We start from the raw sequence: 23,645 nt of genomic DNA, 5'->3' as shown, positions 1-23,645 counted from the left end.
CACGAAATTCAGAAGAATGGATGTTTTAAACCCTAAATGCTGATAAGATATCCAAGCAAAGCCCTCTGGTTGTTGTAAAGGACCATATGACAATTCAATATTTAAAAATAGCTTCCCAAAGGTCTATTGTATTGTTCTGAACTCCATTTAATTTCCTTCCTTCCTGGTCCTCCATCTCAAATATTTATACTCTGCTTCATCAACTAAAAACAGAATGAAACCATCATCTCTCCATAAAAAAAAGAAAGAAAACAGATTGTCAAAGAGGTATAAAGTGGTAATGCAAAGGACACACATGAGGGAAGAAAAAAATTTCTCCACTATTCATATTCATATTCTTTCCTCCAGTTAACGAAGAAACTTGCAACTCTGGATATCTTCCAAATGGAAACAAGCTAGACAAAAAGTCCCACACAGTCATTCGAGTCTAATTTAGCAGGTAGAGTTTGCTCTCAGAATGGAGCAGACCTTGTTGCACCTGTTTTACCATCTCCCTAATTTAGCATCACTATTCTAGTTGAATGTACTGTGATGGAACCTCAGGCCTCCCAAATCTTTCTGTTCAACGACAGGTTAAAAGGATTTTTGTTCTCCAAATGAGCAGTCAGATGCATACCTACACAGTTATCATATAAAATCACTCATTGCAGTTCTTTCTCTTTCCTCACTGAAGAAATGTGCAAATACTTCGCTTGTGTAAGTAAAATTTATATATAAATATACATACATACACACGCATGCATGCGCGCGCGCACACACACACACAGACATATTTCATTTTACTCCACCAAGTGCCCAAATAATTTGATGAGGATGCTCAGAAGATGTTCTTCACGGCTACCTAGAAAGATATAAATGTTAAGATGCTGACTGAGATAACAAAACTCACCATCTTCATCAGTCTGAAATATCATCTCTTTGCCTTCTTTCCGGCCTTCAGGATTGGACAGAATAAGTTTAACATGGACATTTTTATAAGGCAGAAGGTTCTTGATGGTGTAACGGTTGATACCATGCTCCATCTTCACACATTCACGAAAGGTCTGGTTATGGCCAGTGCCTACAGCATAGCGATAGCAGAGTGTGACAGTATATGTGTGGCAGCGTGTCAGGTTGTAACCCAGAGGCTCCCACTGAAGGATCAGCTGCCTGGATTGGATCTCTGCAAAGGCAAGACCTTTGGGGGCCCTCATGGGTTCTGCAGAAAGAGATGGAGAGAGAATGAAAAACAGCAGAATCAGTATCTGTCAGGATACTGGGAAACGCAATACTTTGTCGACTTCTAGTGGAGAAGAATATTGAATAAACAGTTGTTACAACCTCTGGTGTAGCAGAACATTAGATTTAGATCACCTGGAGGAAAATATAATAAATATGAGGGAATGGTCTGAATCTGTTAACTGGTAGTCCTCAAGTTACAATTCATTTGACGTTACAATGGGACTGAAAAATGGGACTGTTTTTCACACTTACGAATGCTGCATTATCCTCATGATCACGTGATCCAAACTCAGACGCTTGGCAACTAGCTCATAATTTATTATGGTTGCAGTGTCCCGGGATCATGTGACCACCTTGTGCAACCTTCAGATAAACAAAGTTAATGGGAAAGCCAGATTCATTTTACAATGGTGTTACAATGGTGTTACTAACAACTGCAGTGATTCACATTACAACTGTGGCAAGAAAGTGCGCAAAATGGGGCAAAACTCTGTTGTTTTTGCAATGGAAATTTTGGGCTCAATTGTGGTTTTAAGTCAAGGGTTGCCCTCTCAATCAACCAGTCATGTGTAAGAACTGCTTGCCATAAAGCATGGTCCCGAAGCACAGCTATAATTCTTTGTGAAAGCAGCTGCAACTGAGACCTTGAACCAGAAGCCATGTGAAAGTCTCTAGCCTTTGCACTTCTTAACAGAATAGCATAATAACAGAATTGGAAGAGACCTTGGAGGTCTTCTAGTCCAATCCCATGCTCAAAAAGGAACCCCTATTCCATTTCAGACAAATGGCTGTCCAAACTCTTCTTAAACACCTCCAGTGTTGGAGCCCTGGCAACTTCTGGAGGCAAGTCGTTCCACTGATTAATTTTTCTAGCTGTCAGGAAATTTCTTCTAGAACAAAGGAGAAATTGCCTGATGGTTAGAACAATTAATTTGTTATTCTTGCTATAGAATCTCCAACACTGACCTGATAATTCCCCATTATCTAATGCAGGGGGTCCCAACCCTCGGTCCGTGGACCAGTACCAGGCCACAGCATGCCAGCAACCTGTCCACACAAACTAGGCCATTTCCAAAACACTGAATGACCCATTTTGGTATCAGAAGTTTCCATCATAAATTATTGTGCACACCTCAAAAGCTTAGCATATTATGTGGATGCATCTGCTAGGTTCATAATTCACCTGGAGAAGAGTAAACAATTTAGTTATGAGTATTAGGTGAACAAACCATTGTATGTAAAGATCAATTCCCTAAACATCAGAAGAGTCCAATAAGAAAACTTCCTCACATTAAATAAACTAAGATCAACTCCTTGGTTGTTAAAACAGATTATGTTTAATGAACTTAAAAATGTAAAGATAAAGGTTCCACCCGCACATGCATGCTAGTCATTTCAAACTCTAGGGGCCGGTGCTCGTCTCCGTTTCAAAGCCGAAGAGCCAGCGCTTGTCCGAGGACGTTTCCGTGGTCATGTGGCTGGGATGACTAGACGCCAAAGGCGCACGGAACGCTGTTACCTTCCCACCGTAGTGTTCCCTATTTTTCTACTTGCATTTGTACGTGCTTTCGAACTGCTAGGTTGGCAGAAGCTGGGACAAGTAACAGGCGCTCACTCTGTCATGCGGCACTTGGGATTCGACCCGCCAAACTGCCGACCTTCTGATCGACAAGCTCAGCGTCCTAACCCACTGAGCCACCGCGTCCCTTTAATGTACTTGGGCCACTGCAAAGCTAAGGGACCCAAAATAAGATAAACTCCCCTTCGACATTGCTATCCAATAATTCTGGAACATCTTCAATCATTTGTGCATCTCTTTCACCAAACGTTGTACAGAAATAACGTTTCATGTGACGGGAGAGAGAAAAATGACATAGCAGAGCACCATACCTGTAACTCAAAAGACTCCAAGTAATGGCTTTGGAAGCAATTTCAAGTATTGGGTCATCTGAATTGTGCCTGTTGTGTTTATGCATAGGAAATAGACCTGAACAATATTATACTGTCCAGTTTTGAATCTGCAGCAACCTTCATAGAGATACTAGATATTTTACATATCTCTAAAATAAACTACCTATTCATAAGCAGGTGAAGCAAATGCACACTTGAACAGCAATTTCAAGCGCTGTAGGAACAGAGAGCAAAAGCTGATGGTGCTGCAAAATTCAGGTTTTAAAGCAATGACAAGCTCCCTTCCCTTGCGCCTCTCCAGGTGTTTCTGCCTTGTTAGACTTTTGGATTTTGTTTTCATCATTATCACACACACACACACACACACACACATAAATAGACAGCTTTAGATGAAGAAAAAGCAAGACCTAAGCAAAATGCAGACATCGCTTTTCCTGTGTGGATCTCTAGAAATGTACTCATTCCAATTGATCTAATCATTTTGCTTTTCCTTCTCTGCTCCTCTAATGATAAAAATCTGTCACTTTTATGAGAGTTGTTTTTCTGCTGTTGTTCTTGTTAAAGCATTTAAGTTGTCCATGTAGAGTCTAAACTGTGGCAGAACTCTAAGTGGGGATACATTTCAGTAAAATTGCCATCTCTATTATAACTTTTGTTGTTAAAAGGAGAACTTGTGTCGTGTTGGATTTAATTTCCATATTCGAAGACTGCCTTGCAGAAACTATATCCCTGAATGTGCTATGAACGTGATTCAGGCATATAGTTTCTCATCTTCGTGGGGCCTATTTAAAAACAATAGGTTTATTCATGTAGGTATTTCATACGATGCTCCTTGAAGATGCATGCATGCACACTCAAATAAATCTAATAAAACATTCAAATCTTAAAGTCATGGCAACAACAGGCAAAACGAAAGAGCAAGCAAACTAAATTTAAAAATTAAGAAAAAGAAATATAAAAGTCAACTAAGATACAGGTAGTATAATGTGATATGCTTGTTTTTTTAAAAAAAAAACCTTTGTTATTTCTCTCCTCTCGCTTGGTTTATTTAAAAAAATCTGTACACACAATTCCCATTTAAACCATCTCAAAGGGGCGTATTTGCTATTCAAACTCCCACTCTCACAGGAGCAAATTTTCTTCTTTCTCGTTGAAGATGTTTCACTTTTCGTCCAAGAAGCTTCTTCAGTTCTGTTGCAGAGTTGCAGAGCTGAAGAAGCTTCTCGGATGAGTAGCGAAATGTCTTCAAAGAAAAAAGAAGGAATTCCAGTCGCCTCTTGAAAAAGCATCTTTGGGACAACCTGGATGACTGAGAATCTCCATAAACATTTATTGTGAATGGTCAGCAAGAACAATGGGATGATTTCAAACTGGAATAAAAAGCAAACTTAATAATAATCATCCAGTACAGTTTGATCCTAAAATGTTTAAGAGTGACAAAGTTTCCACTGGTTGCACTGAAAAGGCATCATACTTAATGCAGCATCAATTAGGCAAGTAAATTAAATCCAATATGGACTTCTTTGGGATCAAATTTCTGAAATCCAGTGAAAGATGCACCAGCATAGAGCCCAGATGCCAGCACTAAATAAACTCTACAAACATCCAACCTTCTTCAGCTAAAAATGCGCTCCCTTGCAAAAAGAGTATTTCTACTGAAAATAAATTACGCTTTTGGAAAGAAAAAAAAACCAAAAAGAGCATTTTCAAAAGATCAAAAATTGGAGAGATTTACATTTTTAAAACAATGCTCTGCAGAAATTCATATTTTTAAAAAGTTTAGGGAAAAGTGCATTTATGTAAAGAAATATCTTAAAAACAACTACATGCAAGAGGTTGGGCGCAAAACCTTGTTCTATTGATATGAGTTATGGTTTTATTTTTTTTAAAAAAATGAAGATTTTTTTGTGGTTGTTTTTAATTTTATTTGCCTTGCTTTGCTTATAAATCTGAATTCATCCTAAATCCCACTTGGTGTATCTGTTTGCTGTTCAGCTTATTAATTTTCATATGTCTGCGCAACTGCTTGGACATGTCCTGGAAGTTTTCTTGACAACATTGCAAAAGTGGTTTGCCGTTACCTTCTTCCTGGGGCTGAGAAAGGGTGACTGGCCCAAGGTCACCCAGCTGGCTTCATGACCTAGGCAGGACTAGAATTCACAGTCTCCCAGTTCCTAGCCCTAGTCAAAGCCTCTCCCTCAGTTGTTGGTCCAAAATATGCAGCTCACATTGTATTGTACCCTACATACCATGGAACTGGTACATAGAATACTCTCAATGCAGGGTTCTTACTGCATACAATCATTCCTTATGTGACTAATAAAATGTAGTACTGTGAGCACCTAGAGAGCAAATATAGCCGTAATTAAACACAGCAAGACTGAGATCATTTTAGTTAAAGCAAAATGATAAAGGATACACAACTGAAGAGGGAAAGAACACACTTGATCTCTTAAAGCACTTAAATTAACTATAAAGAAAGAAAAGGGTTTTGAACATAAAAAGAGAAGAATAAAAAGAAATAGCTGGCAGGGTTGAGAAGATTTCCTGTCTTGAGTTCCTTTACTGTTCTGCCTTTCTTCCAGTTTAATTAGAAGAATTTCTAAAATTAATTCTGGACGACGTGTCAATTGCTTTCAAATCCTTCTATTGGTTGGGATTTTGGTCCCCTGACCACATTTCCACGTACACATCTGTTGGCAGGTACTGGATCTGTGTTTACTTGTCCCATGTGCTAAACTCCACAGCTCAAATATACAATTTTTCAAACAAGTACTTGCATTTATTGGATCATCCTGGAAAGAAAGGTGTATCCACCCAGATGGGTTTCACTTGAGAACATGGTCTTCCTGACTTTGAGCTTAATCATCAGTCTCAGTTTATGGCTTGTTCTTCAATCTTTCTGTTTACCTTTTGCTCCTGACTCATAAATTGTTTTCTGATCTCCATTTCATCTTTACTGGTGGCCTATCAAGAGTCCTTAATTGAGTGCATCAATAAAACACCGCAGTAAAATCATATTGATGCAACTGTGTGCATGACTGCATCAAGATTCAGATTCCAGAACCATTGCCAAGTTTCTCTTCCTGGTTACCACAGAAAAGTATTCCATGTGGAGGCTCTTTGGAGGACTCTTTTGGCCTGCCTGGGTTCTAACTCAATAAATTGACATGTCCATATGGACAAATGAACTTCTCCAGATGATCAGAGTTTATACAGTGTCACTCAGAACAAGTGTTCCAAATGTTTCTACAACTCCCAGCTTTCCTCATTATAGCCCATATCTCCAGGGCTGTCCAAAAGTTGTCATTTCACAATATCCAAACAGTTGTCCATTCCTCATTTAGAGGCTTATATGTCAACCCCTTAACACAGTCAGAAGCCATCTGATCTTGCTGAACAGCTCTGGCAAGTCATGCAATTCACTGTCATAGCTGTTATGATAGCAATCAACGTGGACGGCTTGGAAAGGGATTAGACAAGACTTCCTGGAGTAAAAAAATAGCAGTGTTAATCAAGGAAAGTAGCGGAAAGGGTTAGCCTGTAGGACCTGCTTTGGAGCTTCCCACAGATATCAGTTTCCAATTATGAGAACCAGGATGCTGAACTTGATAGGCATTTCTAAAGTACGCAAACAAGACTTCCTTTGTTTTTTTTTTAAGGTACTCCAGTTTTGTCTCATCAGGCCAAGTCAGGAAACAGCCTTGAGATCTCTACATGCACTCTCTTGAATCCCATAATGGAAAAAGAGAGAGATAAAATGTAATAAGATAAAGAAAAATAAATAAATATCAGCACTCTGAATTGCACCGGACACCAAACAGGAAGCTTATGAAAATCTTTAGTCTCTGTGTGATATCATAAAAAGGCTAATAAAATCTGTTCTGGGGTCTGTTTCAGGATTTGTTATCTCCCAGTGGCTTTCGATATTGTGGACTATCATCTTCAAACATTAGCGTAGTCAGTCAATTTTCAGGCCTCCCTTCTCCAAATGGAATGGTGCAGTCTTCTCACGAGAGATTAGTGGTTTTTCTGTTTGCAGAGATTAAGGGGCTGGGTCCATAAATAGTATTTCAGCGTTCTGGAAGCTGCTTAAAAACCAAAGTATTCTAGAAAACATTAGGAGGGCAGTGAGTTTGCTACCACTGATGGTTATACAGTAGAACTGTTTTATTACATTTTTATGTTTATATTTTATGCTTATGTTACTTTAATGTTGTTAATGCTTACCTCTGGGAGTCTTTGTTGATTACAGCACACAAAACTAATAAACATTATTTGTTTGTAGGCATAAAGGGAATGGTTCTGCCTGCCTTAAAGGAAGCAATGGCACACCTCCTTCTCAAGAAGCCACTGCTGGACCCAAAAGTCTTGGAGAAAGACTTGTTTGCTTTAGAAAGGTTGCTAAAAGGTTGGCTGGGCTGAGCTTCAGAGGGCCTTGAGGTAGTGGATTATCTGGACCTTTTCTAACCAGGTTTCAAGCTGGGACATAGTATAGAGACATCATTGATCACACTTGTTGATCACCCCCTGGAATTATCAGGATGGGGATGATGTGAGTGTCTTGATTCTCCTTGATCTCACGTCAGCTTTTGATACCATCAATCATGGTATCCTTAAGGACCAACTATGTGGTTTGCTAGTTGATAGAATGTTGTCATATTCCACCTGTCTCCCAGTGGGAGAGGCTGGGTCTGGTGCCCCTGATCTGAGGAGTGGTGCAGGGCTTACCCATCTATTTTAACATCTGTATGAAATCTCTAGACAAAGTCATCCATCAACATGAGGTCAAATGTTAGACTGATACTCAGATGCAAAGCTCAAGCTCAGGATAACCAAGGGATGCTCTCAAGATCTTGTTCCAGTGCCTTGAGGCAGCTGAGGTCTTGGTGAGGAGGAACAGATGCAAGTAAGGGATGAGTTCATAATTCTTCCAATATTACATATTTCCTATCTTTAGTTCTGAATGGATTGCACTTTACAATTGGAGGGTTTTTTTGGGTCTTACACTTCCTGCTCCAAGAGTAGGCGACGGTTGTGGCCAGGGACACCTTTGCACAAATCCATCTGGTACACCAACTGTGCCCATTTCTGAATTGGAGCTATCTTCTCACAGACACCCATGTCTTAGTCATCTTGTAGTGGTCTACTACTGTATGGTTAACATGTGGGTCTCCTTCAAGATCTCTTGCAAGTCTCCACTGGTCTAGGACGCAATGTCATGAGTCGTTACAGGCATATCTCAGCACACTCATTCACATGTTCTCTGCCACAGGAGCTGCAATGAATTGCCAGGAAACTTCCAGATGCAATTCAAAGGGTTAGCATTACTTTCATAGCATAGGACCTGGCTATCAGAAGAAATACATTTCTCCTTCTGCTCCTGACCATCCCATCTGACCCACAGTGTCGACATGCTCATAGTTCCATTTGTTAAGCAATAGCATCTGATGCAGCTTAGGAAGGATGCCTTCTCTTGTTGTTGTGTTTTCTGTCTTCAAATCTTTTTAATTGGTTCAAGGTACTGAGATTTTTTTGGAGGGGGTGGGGGAGGGATGTTATATGTACGCCACCTAGAATTGCTATGAACTTGGCAATCTTATACATCTAAATTGTATACATATTTTATTTATAGCTAAAGATCAGTATTATTATTTCCCAAGAAATAAAGCTAAACATTTGGGTAATTTCTATTTGCAAGCATGTGAAAACAGAAATGCTGAAACTTAGCTTCAGATAGCCTAAAGGTAAAGGTAAAGGTTCCCCCGCACATGCGTGCTAGTCATTTCCAACTCTAGGGGCCGGTGCTCATCTCCGTTTCAAAGCCGAAGAGCCAGTGTTTGTCTGAGGACGTCTCCATGGTCATGTAGCCGGCATGACTAGATGCCAAAGGCGCACGGAACGTTGTTACCTTCCCACCATAGTGGTCCCTATTTTTCTACTTGCATTTTTACGTGCTTTCGAACTGCTAGGTTGGCAGAAGCTGGGACGAGTAACAGGCGCTAACTCTGTTATGCAGCACTCGGGATTCGACCCGCCAAACTGCCAACCTTCAGATCGACAAGCTCAGCGTCCTAATCCACTGAGCCACCGCGTCCCTTTTAGATAGCCTACACACACCTAAAAACCCTCACAAGATTTGCAGCTAATGGAAATGCAATGTTATTTTGCTTACACAGGGAAGTTATAATCGCTTCTCACCAAATAGCAAGAAGTTGCAAACTGTTCTTCTGGTACATGAAACTGAAATCATTGTCTAACAGAGTGATTCTGATACACTGGGGGCCTATTTCCCCTAGGGTTATTTTCCAAGACATTGTATAAAGCTGTAAGTGATGTATGTTTCTGTACAACTGTGGATATATTCAATTGGCTGTCATGTTGGAAAACAGCGTTAAAAATAATTACACACTTAAATTCTTGGATCGTTTTCAAGATCAGAAAACTACCGATTACATCATGCGTTAATGTCATGTCCAAAGCAGAACCCAAATATTCAAGCACTCGTAGATCAATTTAAATTCTCCAGTTAGCTTAGTCTTCCCTACAGGAGCTGGATTATTATTGATAGAAGCAAGCCTGCAATCTGTAACACAAGAAGAAATCAAACTCCAAAAAGCCATCAATACTTTTGTCTTTCCTTGGTATGACAGAAACATGCCGAGCTATTTTTTTCCCCCAAAGGATATTCTTACCCAGATTTTCCTTCGGTATTTGGACCAAGACGCCTGGTTAAAACTTCATTTTCTTCCAGGCATTTAAAAGCTCTTGATTACTTTCAACAATAGGGGGCTGTGTTGACAGTGGTTCTATCCTGGGTCCAAATGCAGGGGTTTAAATGAACCCTGGCCTGTTAAATGTTGGCTTTCTAATAATGCTGGCTGTGGGAGAAGAGGAATATGCATGCACTTTCATCTGTTTCTCTCACACTTCAGAAGAGATTTATGGGAGATTTATGGGAGATTTATGAATGTACAGGGCCACGAAAGACCATTTTTGTAGGCGAATGGAGGTGAATAGAAGGAACACGCTACATGCAATCTGTAGCATCCCCTTTCCTGATGTAAACAGTATTGAATTAGATTTTTGTTTTGCTTTGCACTCGAGTCAGATGCTTCCAGGTTGAAAGGATTGCCTGTGACATCACCGTTGTCCCGGGGCTCCTTTCACGTCCCTGACAGGAGCTGGAGTGAAGGATGAGAGCTCAACCCCACCCCATGGCAGTTCTCGGGTCTCGAATGTGGCCTTGCTAACCTCCTGCCTGGCATTCCAACCACTCAAGACACCGTCCTCCTTCATTGAATTAGATAGATCAAATTATCTGATCTGATCTGAGGCAGAGACATATGTCAAACAACAATAAACACTCAAAGCAGGAAGGAACGTGAAATATGCTTTCCAGAGGTTCCATAAAAATTGTCAGCAGGCCTGTGCATTTCTTATCAGACCTTTACCTTTGATGTGAACTCATTAAGTAAGGCCTTAGAGGGGACACTGATTAGCTTTATTTAGCCAAGTGAAGGCGGCTTTCCTGTGAGCTCCAAGTGGCAATTATAATAGGGTGAATATCCTCATCTTTTCAACACATTCAAGGGGTCTTGAAAGAGATATATGCTTAAACAAGGTCACTGAAGGCACACTTAATTAGTTATCATAACCAACATAAGCAATGGCCATCTGCTTTAATAAGAGGTCTGCCTTTGTTACCACTATTTGTTTTCACTGATGGAAAGGTTATTGATCTCTATCATGAAGAATCAATTCAAGATTCCTAGGAGGTGTGTGGGGGGGGGGGTGTCCTAGAGCAGAAAACAGTACAGGAAATCTGTGAAGGAACGCTACTACAATGGCTCAGTGCTTAATGATGCTGGAGAGGGACTCAGCTCTGGCGGTTCAAGTCCTAGGACTGCGTGGCAGAGTGAGCTCCCATCACACACCTCAGCTTCTGTCCACCAAACAGTTCGAAGGCATGTTCTACGCAGGTAAATAGATGGGTACCACTTTGGTGGGTGGATGAGCTGGTGTTTTGTGCAGGCAGGCAGATTCCGACAGCTCTGAAACTTCCTGGTTGCAGCACCCACTTGTGAGGCAGCTCTGGGAAGGGAGGTGGCCTTGGATGGTACTGTAGGAAGAGCCACTCATCTTTCTCTCTGCTGCAAAGCCAGCTTACCCTCCTGTGGCACATCTTGGGAAGTGCACAAGCATGTCCCATAACAGGTCTGGTACCTTGGCAAGCCAAACTACTCCTCTGCAATACCACTGTGGTCTCCTGGCTACTGTAACAACGCCAGACACCAATAATAATAATACTGGAATATCCACTTTGGATGCTAGCCACCAACTGTGTCCTTTTTCACAACATTCCATTCCATCTCTCCATTCCATTCTCATTGATAGGAGTTCTCCAAAATTTCAACCTTTTTTCAGAATACTTGAAATTGAACCCGGTGCCTTCTACGTGTGAAGCATGTGCTTTGACATTAGCAGGTGGTAGACTAGGACAAATCAGGAGTTGTGTCCTTCTGGCATGAGAAAGACAATTGAAAAAGCAATGATGGCACTAGGGTAATTTAAAGAGAGGAAATCAACTCAGCATGACAGGGACAATGAAAAACTGCTTTCCTTGCCTGACATTGTAAGAACCCCTTCATTTTCTGCTCATGGTCTTCAGAATCAATTCACTCCAGTCTCTTGGGAGCAGACAAGACCAGAAATCGGAATGCCAGACTTCGAATTTCAGGGCGGGGGGGGGGGGGTTGGGTTTTTTTTAATTTTAATGTCATTTAAATTATCAGCAACAAAAGGCAGGCTGACATCCCTGGGCCTGTGTAAGCAGACTTGCAAGCACTTTAGTCAACTAACGAGTGTCTGAACACATTAATATTGTTGAATACATCCATACAATTAGCACCGTAACAAAGTTGCCTAAGGTTATTGGAGCCATTATAACTGTAATGTACCCAGGTATGGCAGCTTAGTCTATGTCAATCACGACTAGAAGCATATCGTAGTACGAAAGAACTCTCTGTGCCCCAGGCTGCTTCTGGGAAAAAGCTGGGAAAGTTATGTGATCAGAAAAAGATTGTCCTATGTACAGAGCCATTCTCACACCGAGGTCATTTCAGCCAAACCCAGGATTGGAGATTGTTGATCCCTATACAAGGCAGGGAGGGAAGAGAGCAATTAGGAATGAAGGCTTGTGATCAAAGGCTGTAGTAAAACTGATTCCAAATAATAAATGAATATTGTCAAAAATTGTGCTCTTTATGTTCTAAGCATGTTTAGTAACCAGATTCGTTTACAACTGAGGTCAGTTCTCCCAAGCTCAGATAAATCCAGAAATGAGTTCTTTATCAAAAAAAAAAAAGATCTGAACCCAGCACCAACTGTACCCCTAAAAGCCGTGGCCAAGAATGAGACTCCTGCTTTTAATCTTGGTAATTCTTCATACGTGTAGTCCTCAACTTATGACCCTAACTGGGATTAGAATTGGTATTGCTACACAAGCTGTTTGTTAAGTGGCATGCACCTGATTTTATGACCTTTCTTGCCACAGCTGTTAAAACAAATCACTCCAGTTAGGAAGTGAATCATGCAGTCGCTAAGCAAATCCAGCTTCCTCCATTGATTTTGCTTGTCAGAAGTTGTCTAGGAAGACTGCAAATTGCAATCACGTGGCCCAGGATGCTGCAACTTCATGTTTATAATAATAATAATAATGTTGGAAGGGACCTTGGAGGTCATCTAGTCCAATCCCCTGCTCAGGCAGGAAACCCTACACCATTTCAGACAAATGGCTGGCCAGTCTCTTCTTAAAAACGTCCAGTGTTGGAGCATTCACCACTTCTGGAGGGAGGTTGTTCCACTGGTTAGTTGTTCTAACTGTCAGGAAGTTTCTCCTTAGTTCTAAGTTGCTTCTCTCCTTGACTAGTTTCCATCCGTTGCTTCTTGTCCTGCTTTCAGGTGCTTTGGAGAATAGCTTGACTCCCTCTTCTTTGTGGCAGCCCCTGAGATATTGGAACACTGCTATCATGTCACCCCTCACTCTTCTCTTCATTAAACTACACATACCCAATTCCAGCAACCGTTCCTTATATGTTTTAGCCTCCAGTCCCCCAATCATCTTTGTTGCTCTTCTCTGTACTCTTTCTAGAGTCTCGGCATCTTTTTTTTACATTGTGGTGACCAAAACTGGATGCAGAATTCCAGGTGTGGCCTTACCAAGGCATTGTCTTCAAAGAAAAAACCAGAAAGTTCAACTGCCTCCTGAAAAAGCACCTTTCAGACAAATATGACCTGGATGACTGAGAATCTCCATAGACGGTTATATGGTTTTCTAGAAATATTGGAACATTAATTCTGAAATCTGTGTGTGGAAACAAGATGGGGAAAGCAGGTAAAACATGACTTCTGGGATTTTCTCAACCACCTTTACTACCAGCAGCTATATATTTCTGTGTATGTGTGTACTGGAAAACTTGGAGTAGCCCACATGGTGTAGATGATCACCATGTTGAGCCCAAGGGTGTGGCCAAGCATGTCATCAGTCTCAGGTCCGATTCCTTTTGCTCCCACAAGAGATTTAAGTCCAGCCCACCTTTAATTCTGTTGACCCTTATCTGCCATCAATTTGCTTTAACTGTTAGTAGTTCAGATTCTTGTAGAGAGTTTAAGCTTTCAATAAACCTCTGTATTCATTTGAACCGCCTGAACTCCTGATTTCCTGTGTTTGAAGCATACCTTCTTCTCCAGAGCACATAACAAGAAGGGCTTACAATGAAACAATCACAATATTGCAAACCACTGTCCAACTGCTTGTCCCATGGTAATGCTGGGGCGGGGGGAGAGAGATGAGGATCTAGAAATATTTTTTCCCCGCCTCTACAGTTCCTTGGTTGGTCTGGCCCACTCTGATACTTAATTGTTTGTTTTGCTAGCTTCTTTCCACTCACAAATTTGGTCCCATTCTGTTTAGTTCTTGGAGAGTTCAGTTCTTGGAGAGTTATCGTGCTGATGGAGAGATAACTTTACATAGTAGAGAATTTTTTTTAAAAGAGATGGGAGGGCAGAGGACTAACTTCTGTTCTCTGGGACTTATCGATGTATTAATTGTATGAACTGAATTATGTTTTGTTTTTAATCTTACATTAATACCGTAAGCAGCTCAGACTCAACAGAACAGGAGCAGCATTAATTGAGTTAATTAATAATTGATTGGTTGATATTATATAGATTTTGTGGATTAAGACTTTTCTTTCGTGGCTTGGTTAATGTCTAAGAAGCATTTTAGATCAGACCCAAGATTCAACTGTCCCTGTAAGAATCTTACAAACACAGCAGGAAGACTATTATAGATGGTTATGTAATCAAAGGATGGTTAACCACAACTGAGAGCAAGGAGCTGACCTTAGTTTAAAGGCTACACCCAAAGCTGTAGCTCTAAAACAGAAAAGGCTGTTCAGTTCTCCCACAAGGTCAAGGAGCAGAGAATGTTAATGCTCCTTGAGTTATATAAGGGAACACTTAATAGAGTCAGAACTAGCATGTTGAACAAGGCATTGGAGAGAGTAAATGTACCAACAAAAGCAAGGTTAGAGAACCAGTGTGGTTTCATGATGAAGATGTAGGAGTAGGAACAGGAAGACCCCAATTCTAGTCTACCCTTCATCATGGAAACTCAATGTATGTCTCGCTTAGCCTAACTCATAGTGCCCTTACTGTGAGAAAAAAAAATAGGAAATGTCTGCTACTTTGAGCTCCTCTATAAAGAAGGCAGGATATGAATCAAATAAAGGAAGTTACAGGGACATTTTAGTCCTTAACCAACCTTTGTGAAGATGTAAGTAGATCATTCCAGTTTTTTCATTCCTTCTCATTTCATTTTCTGTGCTCAGTAAAGGCTCTGAGAAGGAAGAGCATCTGACACTCTGCAATCAATTATTTGAATTGGAACATAAAAAACTGACATCCTCAATTGGACTAGCCACCTACCTAGCTCAACGCGACTGATGGCAGTTCTCCAAAATGCTCAGAAAAGGTTCCACTCGCCTAAGACAATCAACAGATTTTTAATTGAATGTACCAATTACTACAATGCTGATCCAACCAGTGACTCCTTCCCTATGTTATGTGTCCTCAACATCTAAAACATGGAGTTTGGCACTGAATAGTCATGAGGTGAGATTCCCTACATTGCCCTAACCTAGGACATCATCTGGAATAGTAGTGTAAAGGGTGGATTTGGAGTTTGAGTCTTCTCTCAGCATAGGTGGTCCAAGACATTTGGCTCCTTGAAGAACAGCAGCAAAGAGCGAGCTGCAGAATATTCCACGCCAGTTATGTTATTTGATGCACAAAGCAGACGACACCAGCAGCACCTCCTCCTATCTCTGAGATCTAACCCAATGCTAACAATAAGGAATAGTTTGGATTCTCGTCAAGCTTCCAGCCTGAGGCAACTTCACTCATTCTGCCCCTTGATCCCAGTGTGGGCTGGAGTCAACATGCTATCAATGCAGATTGGTCTTGATAGGGAAAGGCAGAACACTGTTTATCCTCCAGTCCTGGCTGAAAGTTGAGAAAGTATCTTTTCTTCCACCTACTAGTTCATTCCAGCTCAAGAAGACACAAAACACAAAATCAAAGAAGCAGCTGCCAAATCAGTTCCTTAAACTCCAAAGAACCAATTAATGTGACCACGGGATAGCAGATGCTACCACTGCAGTGCTAGCTCCCTTCACACAGCGCTGGTGCTGCAAAGCAACTTGCCACGTCAAGAAACTCCCCACACAGTCTGCAACCTCAGGAAGCCTGATGACCCCTACCCCCTTACAAGTCAGACACACTTCTCAAATGCCTCCCAAAGGAGAGCAGAGTGACAGAAACAAGGCAAGCCAACTCCTCTCCAAGGCTCGCCTCCCATGCTTTGACGTCCTTAACATTTCCACTGGTGCCCTAGGGTATGGAGAGAGGTTCAGGCATTTTCTGCGTGACTCCTGCCTGCCGGAGCTTTGCATGAAAAATGCTGGGAATCGGCCAAGATGCCATCCTCTTCCCTTGCTAATCAAATGCAAATAAGCATTTCCATAAAGGAGAAAGTGTGACAGGGGCAGACACTCATGAACTACATAAACATATGGCAGGGTTCTGGAAAGAAAGAAAGAGAGAGAGAAGAGAGAGAGAGAGAGAGAGAGAGAGAGAGAGAGAGAGAGAGAGAGAGAGAGGAAGAAGAAGAAGAAGAAGAAGAAGAAGAAGAAGAAGAAGAAGAAGAAGAAGAAGAAGAAGAAGAAGAAGAAGAAGAAGAAGAAGAAGAAAGAAAGAAAGAAAGAAAGAAAGAAAGAAAGAAAGAAAGAAAGAAAGAAAGAAAGAAAGAAAGAAAGAAAGAAAGGTGAAAGGAGAGCAGAAGGAAAGAGAGGAGAAAGGTTTTATGATAACACAAAAAGAATCTAACAAGAATCTGGAAGGAAAACATACTTGGGGCTACATACTTCCACATCCTAGCAAGATCTCTGATGCTTCAAGTCAACTGATAGCCAACTGTGAGGGGCAGGGGCAGAGAAGCACTATTGTTTTGCAGGGGGGGGGAAGGCAACTGAGATACAAAAGGTTTCAGCTGGTTTGTTTTAAGACCCTAAAATGGTTAAAGGAGAACTTTAATAAGGCTTTACCCTCTCTCCATCCCCACCTCCTCTTTGCTTAAAAAAAATGAAAACTGAGAATGTAACACAGAATAACAGAATTGGAAAGGACCTTGGAGGTCTTCTAGTCCAACCATTCTAGACAAGTGATTGTCCAATCTCTTCTTGAAAACCTCCACTGATGAAGCACCCATAACTTCCAGAGGTACTGTAAGCCATTTCACTGACTAATTGTTATCATTGTTAAGAAGTTTCTCCTTAGTTCTAGGTCAGATCTCCCTTTGATGATCTTCCACCCGTTACTTCTTGTCCTGCCTTCAGGTGCTTCGGAAAATAGGTCAACCCCCTCTTCTCTGCCTTTCCCTTTTCAGGGGTGTGCTGAAGACCACAAAAGGTGCTTAAGGGTCACCATCTTATCCAAGTCTCCAAACCAGCCAGAATGATTCTAGGACTATACATAAGACAGTGTAAGAGAATTCTGAATTCTTACATGGATACATAACAAAAAGTGGAAACCACAGAAGAGGGGGGCAGGAAAGAAGATCCCTTGCAACAATGGACTGGACCTGCACGCTCTTCTTCCATAATTAACACACAACCAAGAAGGCAAAACAACCTATTTCCGTTAAGGTATTTGCTGAGAACTGTTGGTCCTGTCTCATAAATAGTGGTGCTGTGGGATCAAGGGAGGATCTCTATCAGCTTTAACAAGGAAGCCAAGTTGACTTGCTAACAAAGCCAGTGTCACTATCAAGCTCGGGGCTCAAAATCCCAGCTGAGATATTTGCAACACAGTGCCCTGGATCTAGAGATTCCAAGTGTGTATCAGCCATGTCAGCCACCCTGTTCCCGCAAATGTGTATGGAATAACACAGCAGACAAATATGCGCAAAGGCACAGAATCAATTAGCAGCATAGCCTTGCTCTTCTCTAGCACGATTCAGGGCAGCTAATGTTCTGCAGCCATTACATGCAGCCAACAGTTTCTGAGCTCCTACTGATATGGCTTCTTCTGCGGGGGACATTTTTGTTTAAAAGCAATTGTACCAGGGGAAGAAGCTGCTGAAGACCAAGAGAGAGCGCCTGTCTATCATAATTAACTCAAAGAATTCTACTATTAATCACTGAACCCGCAGTTCCTAGAGAAGGGCAGAATATGGATAGCAGCGAGTCACAAATACAGTGTTTTGAGATCCAGGCAGAAAGCCCTGATGGTTTCTTTCCTTCTTTTATAATGGGAAAAAATGAGATGCATTTCCCACTTGTCAACGACATGTTTTCAGCCAGAAGGGCAAAGATGGATGGGTTAGCATTTTAAGAGAAAGGTTGGTTTGGAATAAGCTGGGAGACAGAGATTCAAGATGGAAGAGCAATCAGGATGGGAAGGCAATGGGAAAACAGGAGGCCGGACTGAAAAGCAAGATAGAATACAAGATCAGGTGATGTAGAAAAAAACATTCTTCCTTTCGTCGTTCAGTTTTAGAGCAAAGCAAAGGCAGGATTTGGAAAGCACACTTTCCCATAGCTAATTAATTATCGTGGATTAGACAATTAACCCATTTTTCTGGGTTCACATGACACCTGAACCCAAGGGGCTGCACTCTGAAATGCAGTGGCGAAGCCAAGATAAAAATATAACTTTAAGTCCATCACATTTGCACTGAATTTAATTTAATTTAAATGTATATTTAATGTGATAATCCTCCAATTATGTTTCTAATCAAAATCCCCTTTCTATCATGTTCCAAATTTCAGTTTGAGAATAATATCTGAAGGTCTCTGTGGTTTGCTCCAATCTTTAAATGTCCACATAGAGTATTTGGACCTTAAAATTTACAACTACTGTATGTAATGTAATGTAATATACAGTAGTAGATACAGTATCTTTGAACAAATAATACGGGTAATCCTTGACTTATGATCACAATTAGGACCAGAATTTCCATTGCTAAATAAAGTGGTTGTTGAGTGAGTTACACCTGATTTTGCAACCTTTTTGCCACAGTTGTTAAGCGAAGGATTAAGGTCTATTTAGTACAAGCCTATTACAATATATCCATCAACAGACACATTGACCTGCAACCAGCCTACGAACACCTCAGAATCCAAATCAACCACATAGCCAACCAGAGACAGCACTGACCCTCAACTAACCCATGCAAGCCCCCCTTCCACCAATACTCCACCTCTCAATGACTCTGACCTGATGTAACCTCACCATCACAAGACCTATCACAAGACTCTCACTGATAACTCACACCTGACCCAACACAAGACCTTCACTTGACACATCCATTCCTGAACCATCACAACACCTACTGACCACACAAAGCCCTTATAAATGGAAGAACGCTGATACTGACATCCTCTAAACTCTGCTGAAGATGTTACCTAGCCTGGTAACAAAATGTTCTGAAACTAACCTACAAGCTCAGAGAATGGACCGTCATCCTCATCCTACACCCAAGCTACAGATATTTGCCACTATTGCACATCCTTTACCCTTGAATTTTAAACACCTAAGATCATGTATCAAACCTATGGAAGGAATGCCACAATAATACTCAGCATATTTTTCTAACGCTCCCCTCTTTTCTGCCCTTTGAACCAGAGGCAGCACCAGCCTTAAAATTCTTCCACTTTTAAAGATGAGTACTCAGTCCCAGTCATGAATTACAGACCATGGACATCCTCAACTGCTAAGCCACATGGTCCCCAGCCTTTGTCAATCCACCTGTTGCCCACAATTCTGACTATTCCTTTACTCAAGTTGCTGATGCAATGATCATTTGTCATCCTAACACAGCCCCTGTGGATGAGCTGGCTTTCATTGGAAAGAAACATTTCATCAAAATGGATTTGCACTCTCAAGTTGGTTGTTATTGCTCATCTAATTGCAAGCACTGTAAACACTTCTAGCCTGAAGACAGCCAGGTAGTTAAGGAACTTGTCATCACATCCTAACTAGGCAGGCTAAAAGGTACAGGTATTTGACTTCATTTAGTGACCATCCGAAGTTATAACAGCATCCCTGTGAGCATGTGATCCAAATCTGGATGCTTACCAACTTACCAACTGCAATGATTCACTTATGGCTGGGCTACCTACGTATACTTATCCTAGTGTCTTGTTAACTTCCCCACCGTGTCCCCAAAGCTACTTTGAATCACAGCTCTTGTAAAACTCAACTGTTGATGGTCAAATGTTGAGTAAACACAGCATTAACTAAGATTTCTCACCTCTCCCTATGGTCTCTGTCCAGAATATTTTTGCAGTGACAAATGCCTTTTGCAGGGGGGGGGGTGTTGGGGGGGGTGTTGTTATGGGTGTGTATGATTTCAATGAGTTCACACTGGTAGAGCATTTGTTTTACTTTGTCAACATTTTTGTGTTTTTTTTAAGTTCCATTAAAAACTCAATCCACAATTTTCCCCTGCTATTTAGAGATTTTCCCTGTTTGTTTTAATATACGTAACTGTTAATTCACGTCTCACTGAACAAACCACATTTTGTCATACAAATTATCTCTAATGTCATGTTGCTGATTATGGTTAAATTTCCCCAATGTGCAGTTCATTTATATACATTTCCTGGATAGAAGCATCTTTTTTTTTTAGGTACTGCTCTTTTATATGCAGGGCTTCTAGAAATACGCACTCTTTTTTTTCACAGGCATCTTTTACCTTTTAAAAAAAATGCAGATCATTGTCCAGTAAAAGATGGACACTAACATATTCCACAGAATGCCACTGTCCATGCTTGAGTGGAGCTTGTTTTGGCAGATTTTAAAACCAGTCCTCAGAGATATCCGTGGCAATTTTATTCCTTCTTTTGCTATCAATTTGCAACCTGTGATTCCTTGATTTTACGATCGAATTAAAAGCATGGTAAGCAGTATCAGATATACACCAGCACAAATAAATAAATAAGACTGGATATTATCTCATCCTTCACGTTGCAATCCTGTGGTCCAAGCATCCCTGTTTTCTTCTAAATCAGACATGTCAAACACAAGGCCCGGGGGCCGGATCCGGCCCGCGAAGTGGTTTCATGTGGCCCGCGAAGCCATTCTTGAAACAGTGAGGGAATGGCTCCCACTGCCTTGGCCCTGGCCCAGAGACCCTCCTTCTGCCAGAGACCCTCAGATCTGTCCCACTCCTACCCAGGCCCCCATAGGCACCCTTGATGCGAACGATGTAGAGCTGGCCACGCCCACCCAGTAGGCCACGCCCACCCAGCCCCTTGAGGGCAACTGCAATGCTGATGCGGCCCTCAATGAAATTGAGTTTGACACCCCTGTTCTAAATGGTTTTCTTGATACACAAAGAAACACAAACTCTTACCTGCACACTTTGTCCTACTGATGAGCGGAGGTCCGGGTTTGCCAGTCCCACCATCTCCTGGCCGGGTCAGCAGGACGCTGATTTCATACTCTGTGTCGGGATCGAGATGCCACAACTTATAGGTCTGCATGTTCACTGCGTGTACTTCCGACCAAGGTCCTGATGTCATCCGATATTCAATCTCTTTTCTTACAATAGGACCATCTCCAATGATTGAGTTGGTATTGAGCTGGATGATTAAGTATGTTGAACCTGCTCTCAATAGCTGTGGGGGTGCGATGGGTGTTGGGGGCTCTGTTGAGAGGACAAAGAAGTAATAAGTAGACCTGTTCTTCCCGACATCTTTAGACAGCTGTCATTCATTCATTCAGTTTCTATGGCTACCCATCTCAGTCAATGATTCTGGCCAGCTTAGAATTTTTTTAAAAAAAATATTACAATGAAAAATACTAAAAACATTTTAAAACAATACAAACAATAAAACCAATAAATTAAGATCCAAATTAAATATACGCAGGAGCAGGAGCCTTGACTGGTAGTCCTCAACTTACAACAGTTCATTTAGTGACCATTTGAAGTTACAACGGCACTGAAAAAGTGACTTATGACCGTTTTTCTCACTTACGACCGTTGCAGCATCCCCAAGGTCGTGTGATCAAAATTCAGTTGCTGGTTCATATTTATAACGGTTGCAGTCATGCGATCCCCTTTTGTGACCTTCTGACAAGCAATGGGGAGGCCGGGTTCACTTAACATCCGTGTTACTAACTTAACAACTGCAGTGATTCACTTAATAACCGTGGCAAGAAAGTTTGTAAAATGGGGCAAAATTTATTTAACAAATGTTTCACTTAGCAACATAAATTTTGGGTTGAATTGAGGTTGTAACTTGAGGACTAGCTGTATAGCCAAGGAAAAGGGGCCCTTGACACATTCGGGGCCCAAGGCTTTGGAACAGGTTTTTAGAGTTTATAGGATTATAGATAATGGACAACTGCATTGGGGTACTGCAGAGGTAGGCAACCTCGGCTCTCTTATGACTCATGGACTTCAACTCCCAGAATTCCTGAGTCAGCTGACTCAGGAATTCTGGGAGTTGAAGTCCATGAGTCATAAAAGAGCCGAGGTTGCCTACCCCTGGGGTAGTGGAAGAACAAGAAAGAGTGGGGCTGCATTCCAACCACCTGATGAATCCCATTCCTGAATAAATCAATTTTCTGACTGTATCAACCTCTGTGTGTTGTGTTGTTCAAATGCAGCCCCTGGAACTTCACCAGCCTAGTTAAGTGTTTTGTATGTACTCATCCTCAGATTTCCCATATCTCTTCAGTCATTCATCCTTTTTTTTTACTTGTAAGTTTAACGTTACCAGAAGATTAGGTTTACTCTTATAGCTTTCATTTCATGATTGCTGTTTTGTACTAAAAACCACCTTCAACACACTTAATGTTTAAAGGCAGCTTGCAATTTCCGAAGGATGCAAACAGTTAATTGAATCAAGCTGATATCAGCCAATTTGTATACTTCAGGTAGGCACTCTGTAGCCCTTGGGCTAATTTAATGTTGCTCTAATTTCAAAACACTTGTGCAGGTTCAGTTTAGTCCTTTTATGAAAATCATCTGCTCTTTGTTGTAGGCTGCTGTTTAGGAGAGAGGAGAGTGTCAGGAAGAGAGAAGAAAAAATCATATATTTAGAGAGAGAGAGAGAGAGAGAGAGAGAACCATGTATTTTCTCTCTTTTGTAAATTTAAATTGGGCACTCCCTTTTTTAAAACTCAAGTTGCACCCTCCATATGGCTTCCAATGGGTTCCTATAATGAGAACGTAGCCTGCAACACAAATAGGATTGCCCAGTCATGCGTGCATGGCAAGTCTTGCTCCATCACATCAATAGGGGATGTACAGCTACATGATGGGTATCCTCAAAAACTGGGCTGCCTTCCCATATTAGCTCATTCCAAGTCAAACAGATGCAAAACAGAGGCCTTCTCTCTCTCTCTCCTCTCCCCAAAGAGTTCACTATCACAGGCAGATGGCATGCTTCTGTGCTGCTAAAACCTCTTTATAAATAAGTAACATGGAAAAACATCCGCCCAAAGTGATGAACAAAATATATGCAAGGAAAGCATTATCCTTGACTCTCTCTCTCTCTCTCTTTCTCTTTTCTCTCTCTCTCTCTCTCTCTCTCTCTCTCTCTCTCTCTCTCTCTCTCTCTCTGTGTGTGTGTGTGTGTGTGTGTGTGTTTCCCAACCCACAAAAAAGCACCCAACTGTAAAATACTGTGTGGTTCATCAGCTGTGGTGGAATCTCCAGCTAAACTGGAGGGAGGTCTAAAGAAAAGCCCAAGTCTGGAGTCTTTGCGCTGCCAGAAGGAGCACAAGCCTAACTTCCCACAGAATCCTTGAGGCCTTGTCTTGCCTTTCCCAAAGAAATCCACTCAGTCTAGTGAGATTCTTGTAACATAGGTGGCTCTCAGTAAAACTCCTGTTGAGACATTTCACGAGTGGTTCTTGGCTCCTTTCACCTGTCATCT

The 23,645-nt window shown here is 41.4% G+C and overlaps 1 protein-coding gene across 1 annotated transcript in view; it reads right to left on the bottom strand.

The window, feature by feature from the left end:
- PTPRU (protein tyrosine phosphatase receptor type U) overlaps positions 1-23,645 on the bottom strand; it is a 330,295-nt gene that overhangs the window by 127,777 nt on the left and 178,873 nt on the right. The window contains exons 7-8 of the mRNA XM_083370035.1: positions 21,113-21,406; positions 890-1,198 (exon numbers count right to left, since the gene is read on the bottom strand). Of these exons, the coding sequence (XP_083226161.1) occupies positions 890-1,198; positions 21,113-21,406 (603 nt within the window). The remainder of the gene's footprint in view (positions 1-889; positions 1,199-21,112; positions 21,407-23,645) is intronic.

Source organism: Vipera ursinii (assembly GCF_947247035.1).
Source record: "Vipera ursinii genome assembly, chromosome: 9".
In the NCBI taxonomy this organism is placed as follows: Eukaryota; Metazoa; Chordata; class Lepidosauria; order Squamata; family Viperidae; genus Vipera; species Vipera ursinii.
The sequence above is the reverse complement of the archived record's forward strand: the minus strand, read 5'-3'. Positions and strand labels throughout refer to the sequence as shown.